This window comes from Dromiciops gliroides, chromosome 5 (genome assembly GCF_019393635.1).
Source record: "Dromiciops gliroides isolate mDroGli1 chromosome 5, mDroGli1.pri, whole genome shotgun sequence".
Taxonomy (NCBI): Eukaryota; Metazoa; Chordata; class Mammalia; order Microbiotheria; family Microbiotheriidae; genus Dromiciops; species Dromiciops gliroides.
Window position 1 is genome coordinate 28,374,526 of NC_057865.1, and position 17,644 is coordinate 28,392,169.

The 17,644-nt window shown below is 40.8% G+C and overlaps 2 protein-coding genes across 4 annotated transcripts in view; one reads left to right on the plus strand and one right to left on the minus strand.

Moving 5' to 3' along the window:
- Positions 1 to 7,804, plus strand: part of TOP2B (DNA topoisomerase II beta) — a 92,016-nt gene extending 84,212 nt beyond the window's left edge. For both annotated transcript variants that reach the window (XM_043965732.1, XM_043965734.1), the window contains exons 34-36: positions 1,278 to 1,400; positions 3,220 to 3,317; positions 7,319 to 7,804. In XM_043965732.1, coding sequence (XP_043821667.1) covers positions 1,278 to 1,400; positions 3,220 to 3,317; positions 7,319 to 7,480 — 383 coding nt within the window. In that variant the 3' untranslated portion in view covers positions 7,481 to 7,804. The remainder of the gene's footprint in view (positions 1 to 1,277; positions 1,401 to 3,219; positions 3,318 to 7,318) is intronic.
- A 1,072-nt stretch (positions 7,805 to 8,876) lies between these two features.
- Positions 8,877 to 17,644, minus strand: part of RARB (retinoic acid receptor beta) — a 180,688-nt gene continuing 171,920 nt past the window's right edge. For both annotated transcript variants that reach the window (XM_043965736.1, XM_043965735.1), the window contains exons 6-8: positions 13,639 to 13,843; positions 12,002 to 12,160; positions 8,877 to 9,323 (exon numbers count right to left, since the gene is read on the minus strand). In XM_043965736.1, coding sequence (XP_043821671.1) covers positions 9,127 to 9,323; positions 12,002 to 12,160; positions 13,639 to 13,843 — 561 coding nt within the window. In that variant the 3' untranslated portion in view covers positions 8,877 to 9,126. The remainder of the gene's footprint in view (positions 9,324 to 12,001; positions 12,161 to 13,638; positions 13,844 to 17,644) is intronic.

The window sequence follows — 17,644 nt, forward strand, 5'->3', positions numbered from 1 at the left end:
AGAGAGAGAGAGAGAAAACCAGAACTGAGTCAAATTTATAAGAATACAAGTCATTCCCCTATTGATAAATGGTCAAAGGATATGATATGTACAGGCAGTTTTCAGAAGAAGAAATCAAACTATCCATAGTCATGTAAAAATACACTAAATCACTATTGATTAGAGACATGCAAATTAAAACAACTCTGAGATTAGCACCTTACATCTATCAGATTGGTTAACATGACAGAAAAGGAAAATGACAAATGTTGGGGGGGATGTGGAAAAAATGGGATGCTAAAACACTGTTGGTGGAGTTTTAAACTGATCCAGCCATTCTAGAGAGCAATTTGGAACTCTGCCCAAAGGGGAGTCAAACTGTGCATACCCTTTGACCCAATAATAGCACTACTAGGTCTGTATCTCAAAGGGATCAAAGAAAAAGGACATATGTGTGTATGTATACATATATATGCATGTATATGTGTACCTATACATATATATTTATAGACACAAACAAATATTTATAGCTGCTCTTTTTGTGGTGGCAAAGAATTGGAAACTGAGGGGATGTCCATCAATTCGGGAATGACTGAACAGGTTGTGGTATATGATTATGGTGGAATACTATTGTGCTATAAGAAATGACAAGCAGGAAAGTTTCAGAAAAACCTGGGAAGACACGAACTAATGCAAAGTGAAATAAGCAGAACCAGGAGAACTTTGTACATAGTAAAGGCAATATTGTATGGTGATCAACTGGGAAGGACTTAGTTACAGCAGTACAATAATACAAGACAATTCTGAAGGACTCGTGATGGAAAATGCTATGTAGTTTCAGAGAAAGAACTGATGGAGTCTGGATGCAGATTGGAGCATACTTTTTTTGTTTTATTTTTCTTGTTTTTTGTTTTTGTTTTTTGGCCTATGTTTTCTTTTGCAACATGGGCAATATGGAAATTTGTTTTGCATGACTACACGTATGCAATCTATCCAAGTGCTTATCTTCTCAATGAGGGAAAGAATTTGGAAGTAAAAATTTAAAAAAATGTTAAAAGTTTTTGAAGAAAAAAATTGAGAGAATAAAAGGGGAAAAAAGTATATTTTCATACTATGAGAAACTGCTTTTGAATTGGCACTCAATAAAGAGATTCTTTCATTATGTAAATAGTATATTAAGGAAGTTTTCTAATTGATCTTTACATGTAAGTAGCATGTATTATACAAATAAAATTTCTTATTTCTTAATAAATTACTATGCTAGATTAATAAACAATCTAACTTAAATTGGTTAACAGCAAAGCTGTCTTCAGATGCACCGCCTAAGCCCAAGAGACTTCCCAAACAGAAGAAAATAGAAACTACCAACTCTGACTCAGATTCAGAATTTGGCATTCCAAAGAAGACAACAGCACCAAAAGGTTAGCATTATTTTCTGTTACCCTTTCATATCTACAAATTATTTGTAGATTTAAAGGGAGGCAGACAGCAGATTAATGTTTAATTGTTTTCCTTCTCATACCTATTTGTCAAGTCATATGATAGAATTGTCATTATTGGAGGAACTTTAAGAAATGTCTGATCATCTCTTCGTCTTACAAAGGAGGCAGCCAGGAAACTGAGATCCACAAAGGTTAAGTGACTTGCCTGGGGTCACGAAATTTACTGGTTGCTGAACCACTTTTCTAGTTTTCTAGCTCTTTCTCCTGTACTATATCCATACGCTCTGTACCGTTCATGTCAAACTCAAGTAGAGACGGGGACTACTGAAGCTGTGGCTACATGTTGGCTTAGTTTATTATATTGTTATTTATTAAATATTTACCAATTACATTGTAATTGGGCTTGGGCTACACTTGGGAGTATTGTGGGTGACATTGGGTTCGATGCCTCTTCACCATTTGGTCTTCTGTGGCCCCATAAGAAACAAGACAGAGGGACTGGTAGATGGCAACATTAGACGTGGTACCTGTTCTTCCTTTCTCTCACTACCCTTCTTTTTGTCCCTGAATGATGTTTTGCAGGCCCCGCCCCCCAGGGTAGTTTTAATACATTATCAGGGAAATTTCATGCCCCAACGCCAATTACTCTACTCTTAAACTTACATCCACAAAAAGGAAATTACTAGACAGTTGTTTTGTTAGTAGTTGGGGTTATTTGCAGGTTTGGGGAAGAAAAAGGATGCCTGCCAAATTCTGTTACTAAAAACTGTTGTGTATTTGTATTTGTACTAATGATTACTTGAAATAAAATTAGCTAGGGAGTGGAAATCTTTTAACGTGGGCATATATTGTAATGGAGTTTGCTGTAAAGTATTTGAACTATATTTTAAGTGCTGCTGCTTTCTGAAAGCAAGCCAAACAGCTGTTCAGTGGGTGATTGTTAGTATTTATGCCTGTAGACTTTTACACCAAAGGACTGGTTTATTAGCCTCTAAATGAGTTTACTAGAACATTTGCTCCCCTAGTTAGATAGTCGAGTTTCAAAAAAAATCAACACCTTTTATTATTGACTCACCACTCACAGTGCTTGATGTGAACTACAAGGCCAATTGTATATAGTTTCCTATGAATGTTTGTGCTCTGTTGCCTGCTGATCGGTTCTTCATATATATACACACAGCTTGGCTTTTAAAGAATCCTTCCCTCCCACTCCCTGAAAAATGAGGAAAAAATTATACATCAGGTAATTTAGAGATTTACAGCTCTGAGAAAATAGAGAGAATAGAAATTAAAGGGAATGAAATGGTCATTTAGGATACTGCGGCATATGGTATATCATAAAGCATTTAAAATTATGTGTTAATTCAGTGACCTAGGGAGCAGTCTTCCGTAATGTCTCTTGGCAGCCTATTCTAGTACCCCAAGACTCTACAGAAACCTTTTTAAAAATCCAAATAAACGGGGGCAGCTAGATGGCGCAGTGGTTAAGCACCGGCCCTGGATTCAGGAGTACCTGAGTTCAAATCCGGCCTCAGACACTTGACACTTACTAGCTGTGTGACCGTGGGCAAGTCACTTTACCCCCGTTGCCTGCAAAAAAAAAAAAAAAAAAAAATCCAAATAAACTTTAGCATAGTCTTTACAATTTTCACAATTAAAGGTTACATATTTTGGTATTGACTAAAAACAAAAAAGGAAAAAGATTCATATTCATATTGAATACTATTAGCTATTTTTACATTCCTAGAATGCCTGTCACTTATGACATTTAAAAAAAAAATCTGATTTTCCTTTTAAGGTAAAGGCCGAGGTGCAAAAAAAAGGAAAGTATCTGGCTCTGAAAATGAAGGTGAATATAATCCTGGGAGAAAAACATCCAAGTCAACACCTGGCAAGGTAATCTATTACTTTTATTATTGCATGGTCCCAAGATTGTCATCGAGTGGTTGACGTAAGCAATTATGTTCTTTATTTCACTGAAATCAAGGGGGCCCATTTGGCATTTCGGATATCAGCCATAGTTGGTTAAATGGACTGCCTCTCAGTGGACTGAGGAGAATTTCTTGTCCTTAACAACTTTAAATGGATTAAAAGTATTTTTATGAATTAAATAATTTGCTCACTTTGAATTTAGATTTCATCTTTGTTGAACATAAGGAATAGAAGTCATGGCCTCTTCCATACTATCCCTATTATAGTAGTAGGTATATTCTGTGACGTCAGAGAGACATAGCTAGGAGGGTATTTTGTTGTTCAGTCATGTCCGACTCTTTGTGACCTGTGGACCATACCAGCCAGTACTGTCCATGGGCTGTTCTTGGCAAAGACGCTGGAATGTTTTACCATTTCCTTCTCCAGAAAAGGCTGTCTTAGAGATCATTTAACCCAGCCCCCTCCTCTTGTAGATGAAGAGACCAAGGCCCAAAGGGGTTGTGACTTTTTGGGTCATACAGCTAGTAGGAGCAGAGTTTGGTCTCCTTTGATGTAAAATAGCATTCTTTGTGACAAGTGAAGAAAAGCTTTTTGAAAAAACTTTTACTTATTTACCAAGGATTAATTTTTGCATTTCTTCAACTATACACTCCCAACAGAGGTGAATGATTAACATTAGTTGCCTTTTTAAAAATATAAGACAACAGGGGGCAGCTGGGTGGTGAAGTGGATAAAGCACTGGCCCTGGAGTCAGGAGTACCTGAGTTCAAATCCGGCCTCGGACACTTAACACTTACTAGCTGTGTGACCCTGGGCAAGTCACTTAACCCCCATTGCCCCACAAAAAAAAAAAAAAAATATATATATATATATATATATATATATATATACATATATATATATATATATGACAATGAATCACACACTCTTTTTATCAAGATTTTTTAAAAATTTAAACTCTTTTCTAATCTCTTGTTGACTTTTAATTTTAAAATGTATTTCATAGGATTGGTCGTGTATACATCGATACCCAACCATTTGTCTTTTCCTCTCAAAATTGACACCCTTGGAAAACTCATCTTATGGTTTTAATTACAAGTTCAATACTGATGACTTACAGATTTTCTATACAACCTTAACTTCACACATGCAATTCAGGCCTATGTTTCCATTTCCCTGCAGGTCATTTCCTTTAAACTCAGTGTTCTAAACTGAACTTGCCATCACCCCATTTCCCTACCCTAACAAATCCAGCTTTCCCCCAGCTTTGCATTTCTATTCATAAAGGCATCACTGTTCTTCCAAACTCGCATGCAGGAAACTGTTGTCTCTAATATCTCCATCTTGGCCAACTTTATATTGTTAGCTACTGCTAACACTAGACCTATTAACATGACTATAATCCATATTCTTTTATAGAACTAGTTTTATAGGTAGTGTGATCCTGGGACATTGTCAATAGCATGTCTTAGTAGATCACACAAATACATTCAGGTTTCTCCTTGAAAACAGGTATGTTGATCAAGCACACAAGACTAAAATATACATTAGTTTCTTTGGGGGAAATTTTAGGAGAAACAAATATGCTAGCCTCCTAGCTACTTTGTTTACATGGCGAATTTTAGCTCTAACAGACTCCAGAAATCTTAAGCAGCACTTATCTGCAACAGACATGCATTTGAAAAGCAGAAATAAGGGCATTCTCTTTTTCCAGGCATTCCAATGAATCTTTGGTTACCAGATTCAGCCAACTTAAGAACAGAGTAACTGAATGAGAGTAGACTTAGAAATATGACTTAATAATGACTTAGCCAGGGACTTAGAAATGGCTGAGGTCCAAAAAGATATCTCCAGGAGAAAATAGTTTCTGTAGAAATCTGAAAACCACAAGCCCCCAAAGCCTCAGCTACAGTCAAGGGAATGTTTTATTTCTAGATTTATACCCCCTCAAACCTCCAATCAATTTCTGGCTCAAAAGCTCACAGACTGCTGTCATCTTTTATGGCCACAAGGCGAGGTAGGAAAATGCCTCTCTACCCCTGCCCCTTTTTCTGGCACTGGATGGACAGACCAAGTTAATTTATCTATAGGCCGCTACTAGTGCTTCTCTGTGGTTTTCCTCATTGCTCACCTCTTCTTTGAGGTGGGAGAAGTAAGCCTGCACTTGTATTTACTTCAGATAAGTCCAGTTACATTGTGAAGTGCACTGCCTTCTTTAAAAGACAAAATCCCTGACTACAAAGGAAACTCTCCCCATCTTGCTAGCCATTTCTGCACTCCCTTTACAGGAGCCCAGTCACCTCAGCCTGTCCCCAGAGGCAGCTGAACTGCAGTAAGATATCAGCACATTTGCTTCATGGCCACATTTATTTACAAACTAGTTACCGACAGTCTACCCAGCTGGTCAAGTCCAGGCAGTTCTTCCACAGAATCATTTCTTGGATTTATCTCTTTTCCATTCTTACTGCCACCAACCTAGCCCAGGCTTTCTTCACCCTAATTAGCCTTCCTGCCACCAATCTCTCTACCTTTAAGTTATTCTGGGTCGCATTTGTCTTGTTAAACCTGTCTTTGTTTGTGTCCCTCATCTTGTTATAATGGCTCCTTACTGCCTTCTAAGAAATCCTTTTCTGTGGTTTTCTTTTCTATGGTCTTTTCACTGGCTCATCTCCTTGCTTTTCCAACCTTAATTCTCACTGTTGCACAACAGGAGCTGCTAACTTGTCAGTCTGGTCTTGCTCCTGCCTCTCAGGCATCCATCCATGTTCATTTTTACTGCCTATACTTTGTCGTTTCCCACACCCACACTCATTCTTTCCACTGGCCCAGATCTTTCCCATCCTTCAAAGCCTAACTTACTGATCACACCCTCTTAGCTGGAACAGACCTTAGAGATTAGGCCAACCTTCATTTGACAGAGGAGCAAACTGAAGACCACAGAGGTGACAAAAGGTAGAACCAGAATTTGAACCTGGGTTCTTGACTTTTAGTCCGTTTCCAGGAGGCAACTACTCTAGCCTACGGGCCCTCTCCTTTCTAGCACTTAAGAGTTATGTTAATTCTGATTATTTTTGGTATGGATAGTCCCTGATTCTCCTCTCCTGGAGGTCTTTGGTGGGACCTTAGGTATCCAAGCAGGATTCCCTGCTTCTTCCATGAGTCCAATACAGAGCCAGCACCCATTCCTTCTGAGCCTATAGTAAGGCAAGGAAAAGGTGGAAGAATGATCTGAGATTTGGTAGACTTAACATAGGTGGTGTTGTCAGCACCACTGTCATTGTCTCAATAATAATAATAACAACAATAATAATAACTAGTATTCATATAGCCATGTCAAGTTTGCAAAACGCTGAATAGTTCTCTCACTGGAGCCTCACAACAGCCCTCTGAGATGGCTGCTGTTATCATCCCCATTTTACAGATAAAGAAACAGACTCAGAGGTGAAGTGAGCTGAGCAGTGTCACACAACTGATGCAGGATTTGAACTCAGGTCTTACTCATTTCAAATCCCTTGTTCTATCCACTGTGCTACCTACCTGCCTCTGGCTTGGTACTTAGACATCCCAGCTCTTAATCTACTATTGTATGCAAGTTTTTTTTTTTTTTTCCCCAAAAGAGATTGTAAACTCTTTGAATAAGAGAATTGTGACCTACCTGTGCTTCCTTTTGTCTAACAAAAATGGGAATATTGGAAGGGCTTGTTCGGTGTTTTTTCCTTAGCCTTTAGATATGAAATAATTGTGGGTGGTGACTGTGTTCTAACATCTTCCTATAACCCAGCAAACAACTCTAGGTAGTTTGTGTGTGGGACAGCTACAGTGGTGAATTGTTAGGTTGCATCTTTTTTTCATTGACCATAAAGTTCTCTGCCTCTTAATAAAAACTGCAGATACCATGAATACTTTTAAATGTTAGGTGGAGTGTGAACAGTAGTAAATCCAAAGTTTTTCTTTTTAATTCTTAGAAATCCAAGAAGGCCTCCTTTGACCAGGATTCAGATGTAGACATTTTCCAGGCTGACTTTACCCCTGAACCGCCATCTCTTCCTCGCACAGGTCGCGCCAGAAAAGAAGTAAAATATTTTGCAGAGTCTGACGAAGATGTTGATTTTGCAATGTTTAATTAAGTGCCCAGAGAGCACTCAAACATTTTCAACGACTACCTTGTGTTGTCTTTTTGTCTTTTCTGTCGCAGACTTTTGTACATTTGGCTTACTTTACTGTGATGATGTAATAGATGGTTTTTATTATTGTGTGTAGGCCTTTTAACATTTTGTTCTTACACATACAGTTTTATGCCCTTTTTTACTCATTGAAATGTCATGTATTGTCTGATTGGCTTGTAGAGATGTTCTAGGCTGCTGTGCTTAAGCACACATTTTAATTGTCATGGTTGCAGACTAAGAACCTGCTTTTTGAAATGAAATTTAAACATTAAAAATGGAACTGTGTTATCTGCCTCTTTAATGAAGATCAAACTCAAGCTCTCACACACCTTTAAAATAAATATATTTTATTCTTTGCCAGGAGACTCCATGGAAAAAGGTAAACAGTATATGAACATAGAAAGCATTGTTAAACAATCTCAATGTACAAACAGAGCCAGTGAAAGTACATCACAGACTTCCTAAAATATTGGGGGAAAAAAATCCACTAGTGCTTAAATGAGACCTAAGAAACTGACCCTTTCATCTGTTAGCCACTCTTTCACAGTCAAAAGAGACAGATTCTCTGCCCATGCCTTTGGGAATTAGTGATGGCCCCTCAGCATCAAGGAGGTTGGAAAATCCCCAGACCTGGCATGACTTGCAAAGTATAGGTGGTAGACCAGCCTACTCCTTGTCCAATGACATTTCCCTAATGGCTTGTGAACAGGTAAACAAAACCATCCTAACACTGAAAAGTGTTTCTGCCTTGTAGGCTATCCTTACTGTAAAAATGTCGTTTGTCTTCTCCTTAAACTGTGTAGTTCTGTCATCAAACGTGATAAACCACTTCTCATTAAAGTGACATTAACAGATGGACAAATGACATTGGGTTAAACTGAACTGGCAGTTATGCTGAAACAGAAGTCTGTTCTGCTAGTGCAGCGAGGTCATCTACTTGTTACGGGGCAACACGGAATCGAAGATGCAGTTTGAGAGCATCAGAAAGAGCCAGGACAAGTTTCCATACGAACTAACCCAGAATCTCTCAACTTTCCTTCTCTGGATGTACGTTCCAGTCTTACATTGTTCCCCGGGTGTCCAGAGCGGTCTCTGAAGGCAAGACCGTGTCTCTTTAACCTTAACTGCACGAGTACAGTCATCTTGGTTTTTGTGACCTTGTTGTCGTGGTCGTTTGGGGGATACAAGGCAAAAGGAAAGCACCAAACATCCAGTCGAGAAAGAGCAGAGCCAGCCATCCGTATGTACAAAGTCCACAGAACTCTAACCAGGGTGTCAATCAGGTGGGATTGGTCTTGTCATGCAATCTCGAGTGTTTAGAAGAGAAAATAGAAGCTTTAAACTAATTTCTGGTTGCATGAAATGGCTGATTTGAAATTTTTTAAGTCTGTATTTCTGGTTAGGAATCAAACAGTGAGGAGTATATATATATGTATATATATATATATATATTTATATATTGGTACATATGAAAACTTCTTGGTCCTTCTGGAATTTTAATATATCTTTTCAGTCCCAAAACTAAGCAGCAGTAAAAAAAATTTTCTTGCTTTTTAAATCCGGGAACAGAAGGTAATGGGGAATGTCAGAAATGACTGGAAAATGTCTTATTGCACCAGTGGGGACTGCCCAACCCCACTGTTCTCCACGGAGCTGGGTGAGATGCTAGGACTGTGCTCAGCTGTATTGCCACTGGAACTTGGTGTCAGGGGTTCATGTCCTTCAGAATTCTCCAGCATCTCCTGAATGAGAGGGGGCATTGAACCAGGGATTTCCATTTTCAATGTAATCACACGTTCTGCACCTTTGAAAAGAAAGCAAAGAAATCTGCTCAAGTATGCCACATGGCTTTGTTCCCCTTCTATTCCAGGCACACCAACAGGAGGGACTTTCATGCTCCTTCCATGAGGACACTTCTTCCTTCATACCACACAGTGCCTATGAACAGTCTAGTTAGGAAATGTAAACAAGCAGATGCCTGTTCATTTCTTAAGCTTGAAAAAAGAGACCACAAATAATTTCCACAAATTAAAAAAAAAGAACCAATAACAGTACAACACAGATTATCCTCCGGATAGCATGATGCTAATTGCTAATCATTTTTGAACGTCAGACATTTTTTCCATTCCTGAATGCACTTTATTCCTTTTCTTTGAAGAGAGGCAACAACTATCACAGCTTCTCAACTTGGAAACTAACACAAGACAGAAAATGGTTCTGATAAATAACACAGAAAATTTAGGTAGGCCTTAATCACATGAATTTCACAACTTTACAAGCATTCACTCATTTATCTATCATTTCTTAACTCCATAAGAAACCATATAAATTCAGAAAAACCAGGTGCCTCACCAGTAGAGACTAAATACTAACACAAGGTAACATGGGCTCAACACTGCAATTAAAATATTTCAGGAATAAATGTCTGTTGTGGACTTTTAACATCACCTTGCATTTAGGTCAGCAAATGGAAACTATAATAGGCTGTAAGGGAGAAATCCACATGGATCGTAAATGTATATTAACTGACCCAAACTAGAGCTCGCTAACGTAGAGGTTGGTTCTTCATTCCTATTTTCAGTTTCCTTGGAGTAGCCCCAAATGGAATTCTGTTGATCTTAGAACTCCTTCCCTGTCCAGATGATGAAACAGACCCAGGGAGGTTGTGATTTTCCTTAAGGTCACAAAGTAAGTAGAAGAGCGGGGATTCAAATCTAGAATCTTCCCATTCTTCATTCCATGGTTTTGCCACAATATGGCTCTGTAGAAAATGAGTCACTTTGCCCCCCAACCATGCTATGTTTACAGTATAAACACTTGACCCTGATTCTTCCTGAGAACTCCTCATGATGTATATCTACACCTATCTACTGCTCTGCTCATAATGGATACATCTCATCCATCCTGCTATCTCCCCTCCTGAAGGATTTAGAGTCAATTGTGAGCAAAAAAAAGGTTCTCAATCTCACACTGGGGACAAAAACTTTGTTTCCAGTTCATAGAACTGAAAAAATTATGCCTAACGAGGCTGTTGTACCTGTTCTGTTCCAAAAGTGACTTGTCAGCCTTCCTGCAGCCCCTCTAGGCATGCAGTGAGGGAGCTGTCATCAGGTACTGCTCTCAATACAGTAGAAGGGGTGCATGGAAGCCCAAGATCCACAACTCCCTAAAACTAACAGCTGCTTCCTCAGCTTGCACCAGCTACTAAGCTTCAGCGGGTTTTCAGAGGCAAGGTACCCTAATGGCAAGATGAGAATGACAAGAATTTGCTACCAGTGACTGCTGTTGAATTTCTCTCAACAAAGACATCCCAAAGATGTGCCTTCACCTCACCCAAGCCCCTGTTTTTTGGCTCTGGGCACTTCTGTACTTGCTTAGGCCATACTTGAACTGAAAATCACAAGGGGCAAGATATTGATATCTTTCGGGAAGGCTGGCGCTCTTGCTTATAGGTGACCAGAAGTAAATCTGCCTGTGACAGAGAGTACTGTTAGAATTAATGACGAAATGAATCCATTCGTATTGAGGTTCTGTTCCAATCCTGGTTCTCCGTTCTTGGTTCTGCCATATACAACCCATGTGACCTTGGGAATCTCTCTTCCCCTTTTTAAAACTCTGTTTCTTCATCTGCAAAATGAATTTGATTTCTAAGGGCCTTTCTAGCTTCAAGAGTACACGGGTTTCCATAAATAATGTGTGAAAAACTTGAAAGAAGGAATTGCTGTGGGAGGCAGCGTTTTATATATATGGTGACATTTGAGTAAGGCAGACAAGTTTGATTTCTGGCTGGGATCCTGGCAAGTCACTTAACCTCTGACTGCTTCAGAGGCTTCAATCGTAGCATGGAGATAAGGAATAACACCTACTTTAGAGGGTCATTGTAAGGATTGAATTGCTTTGCAAATGTTGAAGAGCTATGAAAATGATAGTTTATTAGCTATCATTGAAGTTAGCCAAGTTACAGAGGGAAGCACCTTAATGAGACCTCTTCCTTCCAGAATACCAAAGAATGATTCTATTTTCTTTCAAATAGCCATTATTTAAAAAACTTCTCTGAATCTGTGTTTTCAATGTTCTGTTTTGTTTAAGCAGCATCAGTTCGACTTGGAAAATTTTTAACAATATTTTCATTTTTGTCATCTTCTATCAGTCAACAAGCATTTATTATGTACTTACTTCGGCCAGGCCAAACAAAAGACACAGTCCCCTTTCTCAAGGAGCATACGCCCTCACTCCTATTCATCTCCTTTTCTTCTTTAACCTGGAAGCTCTCCACTATAATCCTCTGAGATAGGCAGTACTGGAAGAACCCCCTTTTAGAGAAGAGGAGAGCAGGACTCTTGGGTTCTGGGTCACACAGTCAGAGCTGGGACTCGAAGAGACTGTGGGGCCAGCATTGTGTCACACTTGAGAAGATGGGTTTTTTTAATGGTTGGCTGTCCTGGTTTATTGCAAAAATCATGACAAATAACAACGACATACCTTTTGCACTAATGCTACGGAGATCTGTGATTTTCATTAGGATCTTTGGAAACATGTGAGGCTTGTTGGGACGTCTCTTTCTGATGTAAATTTTCAATGCTTCCAGCAATGGTTCTTGCAGCTTGTCCACTTTTGTTGGCTCCTCAAGGTCTTGACGATCTGGACACCAGGGAGAGAGGACACGGTTTATTGGGGACAAAGTGGGGCAAGAGTCTATGGTTTTGTTAGTGTGGGGAGCGACTGACTGAAGACGCCCTGCCCTGTAGGCAGCACCTCTGCAGCTCAGTGAGAGAGTGGGCTGGAACACCAAGCAGCCAAGTGACTTGGCTGGCTCTGTGTTAGATGCCACACGTTAGCAGGGATTTCATCTGCAGCCCTGATAAATCAATTCCCACTTTCTGTCCCTCTCATCACTATTGGCCGTTGATCTTAAAGTTGTTTAAAAGCTACTAGAAGGGGGCAGCTAGGTGGCGCAGTGGAGAGAGCACCGGCCCTGGAGTCAGGAGTACCTGAGTTCAAATCCGGCCTCAGATACTTAACACTTACTAGCTGTGTGACCCTGGGCAAGTCACTTAACCCCAATTGCCTCAATTAAAAAAAAAAAAGCTACTAGAAGCTTGGCCCCTCTGAATTTGGTGGTGCAGGCACTTTTAAATTTAGAATGAATGTGCCAAGTTGAACATCGGATGAGAGTTCACAGAACCTCGGTGCTGGGAGGGACCTTGTAAGCCATTTAGGGAGTTAATCAGCCTCTGCTTGAATAGCTGCAGTGAGGAGGAGCCCACAAGCTGTCTAGGCAGTGCATCTCACTCTGGGACTGCTCTAATTGTTAGGGAGTTTGTCTTTACATAAGGCTGAATCCTAGAGTTCCGCCCTCTTCCCTTGTGCAGTTTAAGTGAACTACCTATATTGGCCAGAAGATGGCATTACAGAACCAAGAGACCACAAACCTCAGCCTGCTTTAAGGAAGGGAGCCCATTCATTAAAGCCATGGCTATTTGTTTAACCATTTGTGACCTTTATTTTGAAATGCTAACAGCTCGCAGGAAAGAGGATTCCTCACCCTACTGGGCACCGGTAAGCCAGTGAACTCAAGAGTTTGGCACACATCGCACATCCGTGGGCACTAACAATGTCACATCGAAATTCACCAAGCCATAAATAAGGTGTTCCCGGAGAATTTGAAAATCACATAACCCCACTTAAAAACCAAAAGTGAATGAAAAAACCCCAAACTATAGTACTCGGTGAAATAGTCTGTTTGAATCTTTGGGGAGAAGGAGAAGCTTAAATACAATCACTTAGCGCATAAGAACAGGTCAAAATAAAACAAAACAAAAAAAAATCATCCCCAGATGCTCCTGGCTCTCTTCCTATGCCTCGCCTCCTGAAAAAATAAGCCTGGAGGCAGCTAGGTGGTGCACTGGATAGAGCACTGGCCTTGGACTCAGGAGGACCTGAGTTCAAATCCAGCCCCAAACACTTGACACTTGCTAGCTGTGTGACCCTGGGCAAGTCACTTAACCCCAATTGCCTCACCACCCCCCCCCAAATAATAATAAGCCTCCTGGAGATCTGGACAAGGCTCATTTTTTCCTTATCAAATCTTGAGGACAGAAGACCCTCAACCGCAGTACCTCCACAGATTAAGCAGATGGCACTAAGAAGGCCTGTTTCTGTGTCATCCATTTCCAAAGGCAGGAGCTGATTGGCAAAGGTGAAAACCAGATCCGTGAGGGGTCCAAAGCCAGCATTGTGCATCTGGGTTCGGTTTAGGGTAAGGCCGTCGGAAAAGGTCATCGTGTCTTGTTCAGGTGTGTATCTTGTGCAGATTCTAAGAATCTGTGGGGGGAAAAAATGTAAAACTTTGAAAACTATGAAAGAGATACTTTGTAGAATTTTATAAAACCATAATTTATTCATAGGAACAAAAGATCTAGAACATCAAGGGAAATAATGGGGAAAAAAGGGAAGGAATGAGAAGGGAATATCAGTCAGAACTCAAACTATATTATAAAGCAGCACTCATCAGAACCATTTGGTATTGGATCAAATGAAATATTCATAGAGCTCTTAGCACAGTGCCTAGCAAGAGTAGGTGCTTAATAAATGCTTGTTCCCTTCCCTCTCCACTTCTCCATAAGGTTAAAAAATAGAAAAGTCCATCAATAGAACAGATTACACAAGGGAGAATCAGAGATAATGGAAGTTAATAACCCAGTATTCAATAAACTAAACATTAATTACTTGGAAAAACACTATTTTATAAAGAATGTCTAGGAAAACTGTAAAGCGGTCAGGCAGAAATTAGGATTAGACCAATATCATACCATATTCCACTACAAATTCAAAATGAATACTTGACCTGAATATTAAAGATCATATAAAAATAAGTAGGCAAACATCATATGCCTCTTAGAGCTGTGGGTAGAAAATGAACCCTTAACTAAACAAGGGATAGAGTCAATTGCAAAAGACAAAATGAGTAACTGATTACATAAAATTGAAAAGCTTTTTCTATGAACAAAACTAATGTATTTGGGACAAGTAAGGCATTCAATTGGGAGAGAAAATTGTGTCGGATTTTTGGGATAAAAGTTTGGTATCCTATATATATATATATATACATATATATATATACATATATATATATAGAGAGAGAGAGAGAGAGAGACAGAGAGAGAGAGAGAGAGAGAGACAGATAGACAGACAGACAGACAGACAGATAGACAGACAGACAGACAGACAGACAGACAACTAACAAATATATGACACCAGAGGTCATCTTCCAAATTAGTAAGTGGTGAAAGGATTCGAAGTTTTCAAAAGAATTGTAAACTAGTAACAATCATAGAAGAAAATGTTCCAAATCACAAGTATTAAGAGGAAGCCAAACTGGACTTTTGGAAGGAATTCTTCTTCCTGGAAAGACCAGAAACATCTTAGTTCTTATACCCAAATGACATGGAAGTTGGAATTAGTCAAGTGTGTCCCTTTTTAAACAACCAGAAAGAGAACCCAAGTCTTAAGATACACCTGACCTCACCAAGGTATAAATGACACCGTTGACTTCCACTCTCCCATGAATCTGACCTATGAGCTGTACTAGTCACTTCTTTGGTCATTCAACCTTTGTTTAAAGACACCCTCCTAGTTCCCCAACCTCCTTAAATAGAGTTCACTACATCCTAAAGCAGCCCATTCTGGATAGCTACAATGGTTAGAAACTGTTTTCCTGCTATAAGGTTTAAATCAATTGTCCTCTTTTCGGACCCTACCACTGTTCCTGGTATCGTTTTCTGGGACCTGAAAGAACAAGTCTAATTTCTCTTCCATTTGACAGCCCCACCCTCTCCATCTCCCCACCCAGTCTTTTCTTTTTCAGGCTAAATATCCCCAATTCATTTACTTGGTCCTCATGTGGCATGGACTCAAGACCCATCTACCTTTGTATCTCCTGAAGCCTCTTCCTTCCTTCATGGGCCAACAGATGCCACCCTTCTCCATGATGTTATCCTTTATCTCCCATCTCAAATTTCTAAACGCCTTTTACTTAACCTGATGTGAATGTTTCCTTCACATTACACCCTGCACCAGACTTGACTTATCAGACCTGCACTTCTGTACCATCACCTGAGCAGCTTCTACAGATGCCAGATTCGGGGGAGAGGGGACGACTTGAGGCAAGGAGGCCCATTGGTTGGCTATTCCAAGGGATGAGGGATGACAAGGACCTAAACTGAGGTGGTGGCCGTGTGAACAAGGAGAAGGAAGCAGATGAGTGAGAGGCTGGGGAAGTAGAATCAACAAGCCTTGGCGGTTAATTCAAATAAGAGCCTAAGGTCACCTCTGCACCATGATGAAGTATCAAAGGACGACATCAGTGGAAGCCATGGGGTCAAATGTATATGGGGATAGAATGAGTTAAGTCTAGCCACACAGTTTATTCCAGCTTTCTATGTAATAGTACCTAGCATTTGGGTAGCTAGGTGGCACAGTGTATGCTGGGCCAAAAGTTAGGAAGACTCATCTTCATGAGTTCAAATCCAGCCTCAGACACTTACTTGCTGTGTGACCCTGCATACATCATCTGCAAAATGAGCTGGAGAAGGAAATGGCAAACCACTCTAGTATCTTTGCCAAGAAAACCCCAAGTAGGGTCACCAAGAGTCAGACAAGATTGAAACAATTCAACAACACCACCACAATACAACAAAGCATAGACATTATCTCACTGGATCCTCACTACAACTCTGGGGCGGGGTGCTATTCTTTTTTTTTTTTTTTCTGGGGCAGTGGGAGTTATGTGACTTGCCCAGGGTCACACAGCTAGTAAGTGTTAAGTGTCTGAGGCCAGATTTGAACTCAGGTACTCCTGAATCCAGGGCCAGTGCTTTATCCACTGCACCACCTAGCTGCCCCGCAGGGTGCTATTCTTATTTTCATTTTACAGACAAGGACACGGGCCCAGAGAGGCAGTGACTTGTGCATGGTCCTATATCTAACAAGTGGCAGAAGTGAGATTTGAACTCAGGTCTTTTTCACTCTAAGGTCTGGTGCTCCATGTACCATGCTGCCTCCCTGAAACTTTAAAGTGCAAACTGAGACAACAAGCGCATGAACCGGCTCGCTTTAGTGGCTAGAAGCCAGAGCAGGCACAAGGGCGAAAGAACCTTCTAAGTAACATGATAAATGTGTTCTGAACCTTGGCAATCCCTGCAGCATTTCCTGAGGAATTATTTAGAATAAGTCAGTTGTTTGGGGCTGGAAATGACGGTGCTTTGGCACAGTGTTCCCGAGGTCTGGGGAGGGCTTGGGGAGAGGTGAATTCAGTTCAAGCTGAACACAAAATGTTGATTCAGTCTTGCTGTTTATTTTTTGTCAGCCCTATTTACTGGGAGCATGCTACTAAACAGCTCTGTGAGTGCCAACAGGACTGCCCACCTCACATCAGATTTCTTCTCTAAGAATCCCTAAGGCTCTGAGAAAACAGAGTGTGCTTACGCCCCTCCTGCCCAACACCCAAGAAATGTAGACCAGCCAGGTGGGCTGTGGCAGAAAGAGCCCAGGGCCGGCCAGCAAGAAGACAACATTTACCAGGACCAAGTCACAGAAAGCCTCAGAATCTCTTTCCTAGTTGATAAAGTGGGGACGATGCTCAGCCTGGGCAGTCGCAGCGAGAGGAGGGAGAGTCACCAGCATGCCTCCATCCCAGGAGAGGTGGCATGGCGGGGCAGCATCCTCAAGCTCGAACTGGCTCACAGGGCGGCGTTAGCCTTAACGGTAAGGAATTGAGGTGTGCCAGAGATGGCGACAGCAGGTAGTCGGGCAAGAGTCAGCACTAACCAGCTCATCCAGAGGAGACTCACGGACATGCATGGCTGCAAGTGGGTAAGTCCCACACAAGTCATAACTCGTCCAGGGGGCACAGTCCAAAGCAGTCCTTTGAGAACCTCCAGCTGGGGATCGAAGGCCAAACTCTGAGTGGGGAAGTTGCCATTGTCATTTTTTAGTCTTGTCCAATTCTTCAAGATCCCATTGGGGGTTTTCTTGGCAAAGACACTGCAGGGGTTGGCCTTTTCCTTCTCCAGCTCATTTTACAGATGAGGAAACTGAGGCAAACAGGGCGAAGTGACTTGCCCA